The sequence below is a fragment of the Cucurbita maxima genome, unplaced genomic scaffold (genome assembly GCF_002738345.1).
Source record: "Cucurbita maxima cultivar Rimu unplaced genomic scaffold, Cmax_1.0 Cma_Scf00026, whole genome shotgun sequence".
NCBI lineage: Eukaryota > Viridiplantae > Streptophyta > Magnoliopsida > Cucurbitales > Cucurbitaceae > Cucurbita > Cucurbita maxima.
The window spans coordinates 3472134-3487245 of NW_019272042.1; the positions used below are offsets into that span (position 1 = coordinate 3472134).

The 15112-nt window shown below is 38.4% G+C and overlaps 4 protein-coding genes across 5 annotated transcripts in view; 3 read left to right on the forward strand and 1 right to left on the reverse strand.

The window, feature by feature from the left end:
* Positions 1-1059: 1059 nt before the first annotated feature.
* Positions 1060-2181, forward strand: LOC111499337 (protein KINESIN LIGHT CHAIN-RELATED 1-like). Its single transcript, XM_023150915.1, is given in 3 exon segments — positions 1060-1601; positions 1603-1732; positions 1870-2181. Coding segments are annotated over 3 exon segments (813 nt in total). The 5' UTR covers positions 1060-1138; the 3' UTR covers positions 2090-2181.
* Positions 2182-5156: 2975 nt separating this feature from the next.
* LOC111498899 lies at positions 5157-5801 on the reverse strand. Its single transcript, XM_023150253.1, has one exon. The coding sequence runs from the start codon at positions 5799-5801 to the stop codon at positions 5157-5159; it is 645 nt and encodes a 214-aa protein (XP_023006021.1).
* An 812-nt stretch (positions 5802-6613) lies between these two features.
* Positions 6614-10749, forward strand: LOC111499335. 2 transcript variants are annotated; one of them, XM_023150913.1, is made up of 4 exons: positions 6614-6800; positions 9858-9940; positions 10320-10377; positions 10630-10749. In XM_023150913.1, exons 1-3 carry the CDS (start codon positions 6722-6724, stop codon positions 10347-10349), a joined length of 192 nt encoding a protein of 63 aa, XP_023006681.1. In that variant the 5' UTR covers positions 6614-6721; the 3' UTR covers positions 10350-10377; positions 10630-10749. The 2 variants fall into 2 exon arrangements, with proteins under 2 accessions (XP_023006681.1, XP_023006679.1); XM_023150911.1 differs by lacking the exon at positions 10630-10749 and having other exon boundaries at positions 6617-6800; positions 10320-10604.
* A 3569-nt stretch (positions 10750-14318) lies between these two features.
* Positions 14319-15112, forward strand: part of LOC111499279 (RNA-binding KH domain-containing protein PEPPER-like) — an 8952-nt gene continuing 8158 nt past the window's right edge. The window contains exon 1 of the mRNA XM_023150832.1: positions 14319-14939. Within this exon, the coding sequence (XP_023006600.1) occupies positions 14613-14939 (327 nt within the window). The 5' untranslated portion in view covers positions 14319-14612. The remainder of the gene's footprint in view (positions 14940-15112) is intronic.

Genomic DNA, 15112 nt, shown 5'->3' on the forward strand with positions numbered 1-15112 from the left:
CAAATAGGATGGCGTGTTGTAGCGACTTGAGAAGTTACTATTATGTGTAGAAAGAGGTCAAGAACCTAGGTTGTGATTTCATAACCTCGTAGTGAAGACAAGAGACTATATATGTAGTTTAGCTCATGACGAGAGCCGCTATCACGTGTTGAAATGGTCAAGGGTCCCCCCCCCTATACGGGCTCATTATACTGTAAGCCAACCCTAAGAAGGGGCGATGAACCACATGGGTAGACTTAGTAGTTAGCAGGCACGCAGGTTCCCTCCCCTATACGTTAAAGTATTTCCTGTTGAAGAATCCCTAGTTAATGTTTAGATGAGACGTCATATTGTCCTACGAGATATGATGAGGTCGCACATCAACTCAGAATATTGGTTGTTCACTATTGTGACAATGCAACCTTTACGAATCAGAAAAGTTGGTCTCCTAGAGATGAGGTACACCATCTGGTAGATCCAGAGTACGAGGACTTGATGAACAGTTTTCAAACTTTGATAGGGTTGTGAAATGTACGAGAACCGTTAACTTCAAAAGTACGTTTAAAAGAATATATTATATTATTTCCATCCAAAAATAAAATCATATCACTCGTAGAAACAAACTAAACAATCAAAGAGATTCCGAAAAAGCAAGAATTGGTGAAGAAGCAAAGAATGTTTGTATCATAAAAATTCATTATGATTTTTGCTCTTCTTTTTCATACAAAACCTACCTTCTCCTCCTTCCTTATCATGAAAGAGTTACTTCTACGCAACCTTCTTCAATTAGTACCTTGCCCTACCACCAACAACCTTACATTCTTCTTCATGTTTCTCGACACAACGAACAGATCAAAATATCGACCTTTGAAATTATCTACCTAGTTATATTGAGATAGACAATTCGTTTATCTACATAACTAGTTAACATTTATCTCGTTTGTTAATACAAATTAAACCCAAAAATAAAAAAGAAAAAATAATAACAAGTAGTCAGTTTTTAATTTTAAAAAAAATAAAAAACCAAAAGAACACATAAATAGGGTATTATTATGGTTCCATTGCCTACTTCCCCAATTTGTATCATCAAAATGGCAACACCCCATCTTCGCATTCAAGTCCCATCCATAGACGACGATCACAAGACCACCACATCACCATGGCTCGACAACCCGGACCACGGTCCATATCTACTAAAGCTAGCTTGGGACACTATAATTTCGGGCGAGAGTCCAACCAAGGCTTTGGACTATGCAGTCCGAGCTGCCAAGCGTTCGAGAGATTTCCGAGTCCCGGCGTCGAGCTGCCCATGAGCTTGCACATGGTCACTGCCATTTACTGCCGGCTCGGGCAGTTAGACGAGGCCATTCCCGTTCTCGAGCTGTCCATCGAGGTTGTGGAACGTAGAAACGACCCGGACCATGCTTTGGCAAAATATTCCGGGTACATGCAGCTTGGGGATACTTATTCTATGTTGGGGCAGTTGGATCAGTCCATTTCTTGTTATGAAACTGGCTTGATGATCCAGACTCATGGGTTACCTGACTCTGACCCTAAAGTTGGTGAGACTTGCAGGTCCACCTTGCTTACTTGCTTACTAATGGAAACATGATCCCATGTCAGTTAGAGAGGAGGAGGCGGTTAGACTGTTTCAAAAGGCCAGGGTGGTGCTGGTGGAGCACTATGGTGTCTATCATTCTGATACTCCTGCTGTTTCTAGCAATCTTGCTGGTGCTTATGATGCCATGGGGAGGTATGCAACATTATAAGTATAGTGATCACGTTATACCGGTTTGATCGATGAACGTTGTTTCAAAAAGTGTGTTGATAGGTTCTAAACTTTCGATTTTGTATTGAATTTGAAAATAATTTGGTTGATAATATATGCAGGGTGGAAGAAGGCATTGAGATATTAGAAGACATCCTTAAAGTGAGGGAAGAGATGCTTGGAACTGCAAATCCAGAGGTAGATGAGGAAAAAAGAAGGCTGCAGGAACAGTTAAAAGAGGCTGGAAGGGCTTTACAGAATGTGCTTGCCTCCCAATCCTTGAGGATGAAGAAACAGGTAGCATCAAAGATATGGTCTGGTGGGTTCAGTTTTAGAGCCTGACAAGCTCTATGAGCGTAGTTTAGTGATAATTGAATTATGGTCGAACATTTAACTTTTCAAACTGCACATTTGTTGTACTAAAAGATATTGATATTAACAGAGGGTATTACAAGAATTACGCTTTTCACGATACCTTAGCTAAGCATCATAAATGGTTGGGGCAGATTTTTTTTGGGTGAGGAAACTCTTTTAGATTCAAAATTATTCGTATTAAGATCCAAATAAAAAGAAAATAAAACATGTTTCTAAATTTGTAAATTTGTGATTTAAATCACTCCACAGACATCAACTAACTGTTGTATCTTTAACTTGCAAATATAAATGGGACTCCAATCTTAGTGGTTTAGTCATCACAACTGTTGTTGTGGGCCACAATGCACTTTTAGTGGTTTAGTCATCACATCAGCTAACTTAAACGGAACATAAATAGTAATTAATTTATATCTGAACAAAGATCCAATTTTAGTGGTTTAGTCATCACATCAGCTAACTGTTCTTGTAGGCCACAATGCTCTTTTAGTGATTTCGTCATCACATCAGCTAACTGTTCTTGTGGGCCACAATGCACCAACTCCACAGTGCCAACCTTTGTGAGCTCTCGAAGGAAATGGAAACACACATCTATGTGTTTACTCCGATCGTGCATTACTGGGTTTTTTGAAAGCTTGATAGCATAGCTACTATCACAACTAATAATAGTTGACTTGTCTTGATTCTAACCAGTTTTTCCAACACCCTTTTTAACCATACTGCCTAGCATGCACATGACTGCAGCTATGAATTCTGTCTATGTGGAAGATAGACATGAAGCTACAGCTATGAATTTTGCCTCTCTGGAAGATAGACTTATTATTGGTTGTTTCTTTGATGACCATGATACTCCTCCAGAACTCAATAAGAACACATAGCCTGAAGTACTCTTTCTCTCATCCAAATCTCCAGCGTAATCATGTCTATGTATGCAGCGTAATCATGTCTATGTATGCAACAAAATCATCATCTCCTCCTTTCCGATAGAAAATTTCAAACTCATTTGTTCCCTTCAAATAACGTAGTACCCTTTTTGCTGCCTGTAAATGAAGCTTAGTGGGATTCTCCATATATCTACTGATCAGAATCGCACTGCAAACATTATGTTTGGTCGAGTTGCTGTGAGATAATTAAGACGGCCTACAACTTGCTTATAGTATGTTTTGTCCATGTTTATTCCATCTTCATCTTTCATAAGTTTGCATCCTGGGACAATAGGATTATGAACAGAATTATTTTTATCCATTCCAAACAATAATGCACGACCGTGCATTACTGGGTTTTTTGAAAGCTTGATAGCAGAGCTACCACCAAACGAGCAAACGAATTGTCTCCGTACGCGCAACAGGTGCAAATACTTCAGTATAGTCTATCCCATGTTGTTGAGTATACCCCTTTGCTACAAGCCTAGCCTTGTATTTGTCGACTTCCCCATTTTCATTGAATTTCATCTTATAAATCCATTTTACTCCAACCTTCTTTCCTCCCTTAGGTAACTCCTTCAATTCCTATGTGTCATTTCTGTTTATTGCTTCCATTTTCAAATCCATGGCTTGCCTCCATTTCTCCCTCTTTAATGTGTGTGTCATTTCTGTTTATTGCTTCCATTTCCAAATCTATGGCTTGCCTCCATTTCTCACTCTTCAATGCGTCCTCAGAGTTTACAGGATCAGTAGTGGTAGACATGGCCAAGTGAGTTTCATTATCTTCTTCAGAAAGATCTTCTCCTGTTACATAGTCTCTCATCCAGACTGATGGTCTCTTATTCCTTCGAGAGTTAGATTCAGCTGGAGAAGAAGAGCTCGCTTCAGCCAAAGAGCAAGAGGAAATATTTTCCTCTTCAGTTTCTATATCAGATTTCCTTCGAGGGTTTGCTTCAGTCGGAGAAGGAGAGCTCGCTTCAGCGAAAGAGCCAGAGGAAATATTTTCCTCTGCAGCTTCTATATCAGATTCGCTCCCTTTTTCGTTTTCATCAAACACATTTGCTGCCTCCTCTTGATCACCCCATTCTAGATCGCACATAATGGATTCTTCATAGGTCTTATCCCAGTCTCAACTCTTATCTTCCTCGAATACAACATCCCTACTTATTATGATCCTTTGTGAAGTTGGATCATAGAGTCTGTAAGCCTTTGACTCTTCACTAACTCCCAGCAAGACACAACTCAAATGTAAGCCTTTGACTCTTCACTAACTCCCAACTCAAATGTAAGCCTTAGACTCTTCGCTAACTCCCAGCAAGACACAATTCAAACTCTTATCATTCAGCTTAGTTCTTTTATGGTCAGGCACATGAACATGAGAGATACATCCAAAAACTCTAAAATACTTAACTGAAGGTTTGACTCGACTCCAAGCTTCTTCTGGAGTTTTATTTTTTACAGCCAATGTTGGACTTCGATTTATTACATGCACAGTCCAGTTAACTACTTCAGGCCAAAACTTTTCGGAATTTTCTTTTCTGAAATCATAATACAAACCATATTCATAATAGTTCTATTTTTCCATTTCGCAACTCTGTTTTATTGTGGCATGTATGCAGCTGTCATTTGTCTTTGGATACCATTTACATCACAAAAATTGGTGAATTATTGTGATGTAAACTCTCCTCCTCGATCCGTTCGTAAGACTTTAATAAATGATTTTGTTTCCTTCTCAACATGAATCTTAAAGTTTTTAAATACAGCAAAGGCTTCTCATTTTTCTATTAAGAAATAGACCCATGTTTTTCTACTGAAGTCATCTGTGAAAGTAATAAGTACCTACCAGCATGCACCAATTGGAGAATTTTTGAAGCTCGCCATGTGCTCCTTTTTGGAAAGAAAGTAATCAAGTACCTTCTCTTGCTGTTTGAGATGGGTTTGATCGGTCCACAAATATCAGCATGCACCAATTGGAGAATTTTTCAAGCTCGCCATGTGCTCCTTTTTGAAAACGAGTGCCTTTGTTGCTTACCCACCAGAACAATTTTTACACAGTTTCAATGGAGACTTGAGTTGTGGTAAACCATCCACCATCTTCTTTCGCTGAAGAGTCTTTAATCTCTTAAAGCCCAAATGTTCATATCTACAATGCCAAAGTTGCTCAATATCTTCTGTGATTGTATTGAAGTGGATGCTACAGGCTGAAGTATAGCATGCAGTGCGAACATTCGATTCGAGGACATCTTTGTCTTCATGATTAAGCCTCTCTCAGGATGAAACCCCTTGCACGTTCCATTTTGAAACAAAAAGGTAACCCCCTTTGCTTGCAATTTACCAATACTCAACAAATTGTTCCTCAGGTCTGGCACATAAAACACTCCTGTGATTATCATTATGATTCCATTCACTTGCAGTCGTACATTACCCTTTTCGGTTACAACCATGCTTGAGTTGTTGCCCAGCTTCATTGAATCTCTGAAACTTCCATCAAAATCTGAAAAATATTCCTTCTTCCCACACATATGATTGCTACATCCCGAGTCAAGGAACCACATATCTTCTCTATTGGCCTTGTTGAAGGTTTGTCGGTCTCGCCTGGTATTGCTTTGACATTCCCATTGAAAATGTCCTGGCTTGTGATAGTTATAGCACTCCACTATGGCCTTGTTGAAGGTTTGTTTGCCTCGTCCCCTTCCTCTACCTCTAAAGCTTCCACGACCTTGATGCCTTCCTCCAGCAGGCACAAAAGGACTCTCCATCGACATACTTTTGTTATGACACACATAAGAAGACTGTTGCTTCTAGTTTTAACTAGTTTAGGGCATGACTCTGATACCACAATATTAGGAACCCGGAGAGAAAACTAGAAAGTTTAGATAAATTAGAAGAAATCTCACTAAATCTGTACTAAATCAAATCTAATTCAAATGACTAAATCAAAGTTAATCCAAGCAACTAAATCAAAGTCTAAATCAATACTAACAAAGGGATGCAAAGGAACAATTTCATGACTTACCATAATATCTCATTTTCATTTTAATATTCATAATCTTCGTACTAACTCTTGTGTCAGTCAATATCACAATGATCATTGTAATTTAATATCTTTAAAATAATATTATAATGAAATCTTAATGAATCTAAATTTGTGTGGTATAATTTTGTCATTCATTATGTAGTCTTTGTGGCATGATTAAGGCATCATATTTCATATAGTTTACGAAGGGAAAATTAAAAAAAATCGTCATTTTAATAGTTTTTATATTATATAATTTTAAAAAAATATATAAAATACAAATCTACATAATGGGTTAAAGGTGTACGGGTTGAATTGAGTCGGGCTCGAAAAATCTTATGGATCAATTCCAAATTTTAAGTTGAATTAGGTCAGTAACTCGAACCAGTCAAACAAAGTTTATAACTCAACTTAGCTTTCTATTTTTTAGTTGAGTGGTTAAGTTTATTTTTTATTATTATTTAAAAAATAATTATTTATCCACTATATTTATTATATTAATAACTAAAATACTATAAAAATCAAAATCAGGTTGGGTTCTATCCTTCTCTGGTCCGGTCCATCCAAAAATCGCAAATCTTTTCACCCATAAATTTTGGACTTCGAAGAATCAAGCCACGAACGTTCAGCTCAGGAAGCGAATCAGACGAAACCTTCAAGAAAATGCCGGTCATGGAGAAGCTGAAGATGTTCGTAGTTCAAGAGCCCGTGGTGGTTGCATCTTGTCTAATCGGAGGAGTTGGTACTTGCTCTTTCCTGTTTAGAGCCCTAATTATCGTTCAATTTTTCATTTCTTTTGATCGATGGCATGAAACCATATGTTTTCTTTCAATTGTCGCTCATATCTATCTATTGGGAAGATCATATTTAAATGTTTTCTTTTTGGGTAGTTTATATAGTTTCGGATGCGAAGAAACAATGTCGATTGAAAGCTCCGTTATCTGACTAAATAGATTTTCGTATTTCAACCTTGTTGGTAGGATTCAACTTTGCCTATAACTATTTTGTTTCGGTGTTTCTAGTGACCATAAATTTGGTAAGATGTTGGGATTTATTGGTTTAAATGCTCATTAATGTTCGGGATGGGAGTTTTGGACCTTTGAGCCAGCTACCAAAGTGAGATGCTAGCCCAAGACATACACACCTTTTCAATAGAAATGTACAAGCAAGCGAAGATGGCCGAGCTATCTCGAGAAATGGGATGACATCATGACGCATGGGTTGCATTGTTGGGAACCAAGATAATGACTGAGATGCGATGTTGCACTTGAGAGACCTTGGCGTAGAATAGAGGCAAGGTCAAGCCAAATGACTAGGCCTAGTGTAGAGACAAGTTGACTAGGAGTGTGTGTGGTTGAACAAGCTTAGATTTCGCACGAGTTGTGTTCGATTGATGAAGGAGAACCTCAACTAAGGTCCGATAAAGCCACGAAAACGGGTGAAAAATGTGAATGAGGCTTGAGCTCCCCTTAAGACTTGTCATGAGAGTGTCAATATCATAACACTGCATGGTTGAAAATGTACCACCGATAGAGTATAAATATGAAATAGAGAAATCAAGGATTTACCATTATAGACGAACTACGGTTCAAAGAAAATGAACTGTAGTTGTAATTTAATTGTAGTTATAAAAGAAAATGTTGCCCATCACTCAACAATATTAGATGCTCCACCTAGCTTTAGCATCAAGTGTGGACTATCTGGAACTTTTTAATCAACACTGAAATGAGGGTTTGAAATAATTGCTAATATAGGTGGCAATGCAAGGGATAAGATTTTATGGAGTTTAGACTCTTGAGGTCTTTCTTCAGTTAAAACTGCTTGTATATTGGGTAATCAATTTCATAATAATTCTGAGGCTTCTTGCTCAGCTTATCAAATGTTGGAAAATTGTGGGAAAAAAGGGTGCTTGCTAAGTTGAAAACATTCTAGTGGAAAGTTTACAACGTTATTATTCTATTCCTAGCAGTTTCAATTTGAGAAAGAAGGTTTTATAAGTTCATCCTTCACAGAGAAACTATGTCCTGTTCCATTTGGAGATGTTTTGCAAGATAGATTGGGGGAAATTTGTTCCCAGAATTGGATTTAAGTTCCACAGATAATTTAGCATCACTGAGAACTGGGCATCTTCAGCCAATTAGCCCTGTGCTCCCGAACACTCCTAGGATTGGCAACCTACCAGAATTTTGAGCCACTTACCTGCATATGTATACCAACTAGTCACAAGTTGCTAAAGGAAACACAATAGCAAATTGATAGGACCCAAATGGCAAGAAAATAACAAATAGAACTATAAAGCAATATGAAACACAATAGCAAATTGATATGTATACCAACTAGTCACAAGTTGTTAAAGGAAACACAATAGCAAATTGATAGGACCCAAATGGCAAGAAAATAACAAATAGAACTATAAAGCAATATGAAAGAACACTTATTTTAAGATCCCACATCGATTGGAGAGAAGAACGAAACATTCCTTATAAGGTTGTGGAAACTTCTCTCTAGCAGACGCGTTTTAAAAACCTTGAGGGAAGCCCGAAAGGGAAAGCTCAAATAGGGTAATATTTGCTAGCGGTAGGTTTGGTTTGTCACAAATGGTATTAGAGCCAGAAGCCGAGCGGTGTGTCAGCGAGGACGTTGGGTCCCCAAGGAGGGTGGATTGTGAGAACCCACATCGATTGGAGAGGAGAACAAAACACTCCTTATAAGGGTGTGGAAACCTCTCCCTAGCAGACGTGTTTTAAAAACCTTGAAAGGAAAGCTCAAAGAGAACAATATCTGCTAGCGGTGGGCTTGGGCTGTTACACTTACAACGATAATATCCTTTTGAGTGGACTATCTCTCTCCCACAAGACAACGAATTCACAAAGTTTTGCCGAACTTAACTCTCACTGTTCATTACCTTCCACCCCAACAACTTCTTAGGTAATTACAAATATGTCCATGTTAATTGTCAATTTACCTAATAATATTCCACTATTTCCCTACTGGTACTCTTAACATATGGGAACAAAAACCACCATCCCTGTCATTTAAAGTTGTCACGGGGTACTTCACTAGTTAGGCTGATATCATATAATACACAATCAACTTCATTTCCAATCCGTTCTTCCATTCAGAGATCTCTTCTGGCTTTTCACCTTCCTTGGTCCCATTCTATTTATTCTCGAAGATGTTGATGATTCATCTAGCATTTTCACTCCCCAAGTGTAAAACATAATCAAATTTTTGTACTTCAAAGAGGAACCTCAACTTTCGGAAGCTATGTCTAACATCACCACTCGAACCACGAAGCTTCCAGTATTTGGAATTTTAATTTCGATATAGCATGGTTAAAGCTGCATAGGTTTTCTCTAATTTGTATGCAAGCATGGAAACAATCTATCAAGTTGATAATCGTGGACATGCATTGGATGAATCTCTGCAACCTTGACCTAAAGTTTCAAAGGTTTCTTTCTTCCACAAATAAGTATATCCTTAGCTTTGTTTGTTCTCCTTAAAAAGGTACTACATTTGGACTTTTTGTGTTTCTTACCACAATAACCAAAAACTGAACTAAAAGAAAAATGACTTATTTCTTCCCTACAACCAATAAACTCCATTGATTAATATCCATTTTCAACATCTTGATGAAGCAAGAGAGAATGAGAGGTGGAATTACCGCCTTACCTCCATTTTTCATGATAAACTGATAAGCGAGATCAAGTCTAATTTTTACGCGCTTTTTTGGTTTGATTGGGTACCACATGGAACATATGTCTACATTTTGGTTTCTAACATATTACAAACCTTGTAGGTCTTTTCCTTCCTGCCGTTGTAAGGCCAATTCTGGATTCATACGAAGCATCTAAGCAAGCTCCTCAGCCTGTATTAAGTGATGTAAGTACGGAATCTTGATAAGTTTTAGACATTCATTGTTTTCTGATTGCCTGGTTTGGTTGGATCATTTGGGCCAAATGTAAACGTGAGTTTCTTTGCTTATGTCTTGAAGTTTATGTTTCTTTGGTACTTATTATCATTCTCAGCCTATGGTAAGTGAGATTTCTTGCCACTTTCCAAAAACATATGCCAGCCAGTATCTAAGTGGGGAACAATCAATAAAGCTACCCTAAAAAAACCAACAATTTCTTGTTTTTCCCTTTCTTTGATTGGAGAAATTTTTTTATTCATTCGTTTTAGTGTATCTCAATTTTGGTGTCACTAATAATTCCTTTTCTTACAATGTTCATTTTAAATTTCTGTAATGTCAAATTTGTAGGTGGTTGCGAGTATGACTGGAAAGAAATGAGGATGATTGGTATCAGTGACATAAGAAGGTTGTTCTTAATGGATCAATTATCATTCTCTTCTGCCATAAAATAAGTCTGTACAATCTTTTTAAACGTCATGGTTGATAGCAATAGTTATTGCTACACATTCAATTGTTTTATGCCCAATGCATAAGACTGATTTTCAAGATATTTTAGCTTTTAGCACTCCGTTTGAAGCCCTATCAAAACTTGGTTTCACCATAAATTGAGTTCTAAAAACTCAGTTTGATTTTCTTTTCTTGTTTGTTTCAAATGTAGGATCGAACTGTTGACGTTTGGGACTGTAAGTTGATATAATTGACAAGAGTCAAATTGAGCGTACCTCATTATATACATGATGAAAGAACTAAAACACGAATCACTTAATCTTGTTTCTAATGTTCTTTCATTTTGGTTGTTTTTATTTGAATTAATTATTTTATTCACATAATTTTTCGAGTTCGTATATGAAAGTTTAATGTTTAAGTTGCATTAAGAATGATTATGATGTGCGAAATTGGGAGAATGATTCAAGCAAGAAATCAATATTTACCGACAGTTTTGTTCCTCGATGTGCTGTGGGGCTTCTCGACACTCAACAACATAAGACAGGAGGCCTTTAGACATTGTCGGGTGAATCTACACATGGGATGGTATGAAACGAATAAAGGAACGTTGTTGAAAATCTACTAAAATGAGTCAACATTGGCTTTGATTCAAGGCGGGATTATGAGCATTTGGTAAATAAGGCAACTTTAGTGAGTGTGGAATGAGTAAGTTTGCATAATTTCTAGTGAGTCACCAACATGTCGAAGAATGGATCTTTTTTTTTCAAACCCCTATGGTCAATAATGCGTACAATGATAGCGATGAATTTACCTTTCTCCCTTTAAAATTTTTCAAAACACTGAGAAGTTATGGAGTGTAAACCAAAGCAAACAGACCAGAATTCTTCACCTTCAACCCTACCACTGTTTTCAATCCCAATGGACTCACCAGAGCGCTCAGGGATGCTAACTCCGCCAATCTACGCCACTGTCTCGGTCCCGTTTCGATGGGAAGAAGAGCCAGGCAAGCCTATGTTCAGTACTGCCACTGCCGCCCTCTCCGAACCTTGAGCTGCCTCCAAGGCTTTTGTTAATAGACAAAGTGGCAAGATCTGAGTATTGTTCTTCGTTTAGAATGATGGGATCTTGCTTGAGACATGATGAGAAGAGCTGTTTGTTTGGTTGATGGAGAAGAAGGGGTTTGAATTTGAGAGGCAAGAAAGAAGAAGAAAGAAGAAGATTTAGAAGGAATATTGGGAGGTTTTCAAGGCTAATGAGTACTCCTATTAGGCCTCGTTTTTGGGTGAGTATTTGTTGATCTCTTTTGTGGGTTGTGCTTTGTTTTGGCTGACTTGTGTAAATTGGTGTTGTAGGAAAGTGTATGTGAAGGTTTGAAGCATGTGGTTCCATCATTGAGAAGTAAAAGGGTGAAGAGAGAGGCTTTGTTTGAGTCTAATTTTGTACCAATTTCAATGGATGTTCTAAAGCTTCTTCATTTTTTTCTCTTTTCTTCTATGATTTTGGTTCATCTTTCACTGTACTATGGCTTGATTTTATCATTTGTGTATCATTTAAGTTTGAGATTCAAGATGAGTATTGAAATATTGGGTTGGAAATTAGTGTACGAATTAGATATGTATACACACAAATTAGATATGCATACCTCTCTGTAGAGCTCATGAGCACTCTCTAACCTTAACCAACGGCAGCATTCACATGTAAAAGAAAATGTAAAAAATGTGAGTACAAAAATATTGAGTAAACAACTTACTTGTAGGCTCTCATCACACCCTTAACTTAGCTGAAGATCACAAATTTTTCTCTAAGCTCTAGATAGTCTTAGCCTAATCTCTTATGCTACCTGAGCAACTGGGGACGCCTCGAAGTATCGAGCGGTTCTCTACTCTGTAGGGGGTATGCTCAGGGTGTTATGCCCTTCTGTTTTAAGACTTGGGTAGTTTGCTTTGCATATGTAGTGAACATTCAATGTCCTAGATTAAGGTGCTATCTCATTGTACTCTAGTGGGACAGGATGGTCTTTGCTAGCCCAAATATTATCAAGAGGAGGTTAGCTGACAAACTCTCCCACATGACCATAAAGTCACCCGTTTGGAGGGAGTGGGAGCGACTCCTGAGCTTGTTATCTACAATGTTTACCTTTGTGAGTTCACACTCCCCTCTCAAGATGAATTCTACACGTGGTGTAGTATTTGGTTGTCTCAATGCACTGTACTAGGTTGATAACTGACTGTTGGTACTAGTACACCCACCACTAAGCAGGCGCTACTAGCACTAAAGGTACACTAGAGAAGATAGGAAACAGAGACTCTAGTAACACTGTTACATTGTTAGCGACCTTGAGAGTTACCTTAATCATTCTAGTGTCATGGTGGTCTACTAGATTCTTAGGGTCGCTAGGCGACTTTGATACGGACTCTCGTCTCCAAGATATTTGTATTAACCCCTTAAGTCTAGCTTAGTCTGGGAGCTCTAGAGTCTAGACCCACTGATCGTCACTCATGATCTTAAAGTGCTTAGTCTATTGGAGATTTCCTGACCTAGATTTTCATCTAGCCAACCTGCCTGTAATGTCCTAGTTTTGTATCATTGTTGCTACCTACGCTCTTACAGGGAGAACACACAACCAATCATCACCTAAAGCCAACATACAATAAATCAAGCAAATGAATAAACATGCTCAATAGGGAGATAATGTCCATCTATCACTTGGAACACAGATCACAAAATCCTTCTTTCTAGCACAATATAAAACTTGGCAATAGCATGCAATACGTAATCTCAACCTAGGGGCAGTTCTGTAATTACCACATCAAGCATGTTATTAGGCTCTAAACATGCAGATTCTATCCACCTAAGGTTGGGTTTGTAAGCATTTGTCCAAGCGATTCCTACAAGTACTGCTCAAGGGAAATCTGAATGGTTACTTACCTAGTTGTCAAGTGTCTTCCCGAGCTCGATTTCTTGCTACAAAGGTGCTCGAAAGTTTTGAAATTCCTTTGGTGGAACCTAATTCACATAAAAATAGAATTAGTATTAAAGTTATGATGAAAAATTGACAAATGGATATCGAACGAGCAAAAAAAGGTGACCCATGCACTTCACACAAGGCTACATGTGCTACAGGGGTCTTCTATGCGCGGTTCCACGCGCACTGCAAGAAAGGGATAGTCGCAGGTCACAGAGCGGGTTAGGTCAATTTAGTGGATTCAAGTCGTAGTTTTTGGTCAAACATAAAGGGGATGGGTCTTTTGGGTTGGATGGGTTGGATCTCTCGAAACGTTTGTTTCCGTTGGTTGACAGACGTGTAGCTCCCCTCTTTTCACGACACGTGTCCATTGTATAGCCTAACACATTCATTGCCCAATGCGTGTCCTCAGTCTTCTTTGTCTGCCGTTATATTTCTAGAATTCGAATACTTTTCAAGTTCTTTCTAATTTCTTTACATTTTCATAACTTTTCCCACAAAATTCGACTCAACTTGGTTCCTTCATTAATATAAGACAAGAAAGTGTGACATTCCAATGAATTTGTTTGTTGCTACACATTGTGTACATATTGCACGTTACGGTGGAAATTGAAAAAATAACATCTTGTTAAGGTTTATTTGAAGATGGGTACCCGAACACTGAAGGGTTTCTAGCGTTGTACTATGAGGACAACAATACTATTTAACGCCGAATGACACAAAAGAAATGAATCAGTTACTCCCTAAGAGCTATTGAACACGAGAGATTCTTCCCTGAACAACGTTGTTGAAAGGGCCCTCGACATCCTAAAGAGGAGATTATATGTAGCTGTTCTATGGAAAACAATCATTGTTTCTCGTGTAGATGCAATATCGAATAAAAACAATCTATTGGTTGCTTCAAACTCGATAAGTAGAATAATAGTTTCAAATCTATCGTTGGAGAACGTATCGGGCAACCCCAATTTTACTAGGTTTAGTCGAGATAACATAAGATGTTATCATATTTTGTTGGGAAATTTATGAAGAAATTTTAACCTAGAAGAAAGGCATAGCACATACATTGCTATATGCTAGAGAACTAGCGCACTCGCCTTCCGACGCCCTTTGTTGGTTCTCTATGGTATCGTCAGCTATTATCATCATTTCTCTTCTGCATTCACGCCTTCGCACTCCCAGCCTGATACGGCCATCTTTCATAGCCCACTGACGTGAAGATTCCTCCAAATATGCAACCAGGTGATATTCCTCTATACCCTTCCATGCCCGCCATGGCTCCCCTGCCTGTTTCTATGCCCTTACCCGGGGCTCTCTTGGTTTCCGACTCCGGACATACCGTCACTGGGAAACGCCGCCGTGAGGACGACCTGATTGTATCCAATTCGGAGGCCGTAGATGTATCGGCTCCCAAGAGACAGGCGAAGGCTCATGACGTGCTTTTCAGAATCATTGTGCCCTCGAAGCAGATCGGGAAGGTTATCGGTAAAGTTGGTTGCCGAATCCAGAAGGTTCGTGAGGAAACCAAAGCTACAATCAAGATTGCCGATGCTGTCGCGGTATTGTTTTTGTATTTGATTTTGAGCGCTTTGGGTTAGGGTTTTCGTTTCGCTTTTCTTTTTTGTCACTCTTTTCCTTTGTTTGGCTATCGAGGAAGTACTAAGAACAAACTTCTTGTTCACTATGTTTAATTTCAGCGGCGATTTTTTTTTTTTTTTTTTTTTTTTTAACT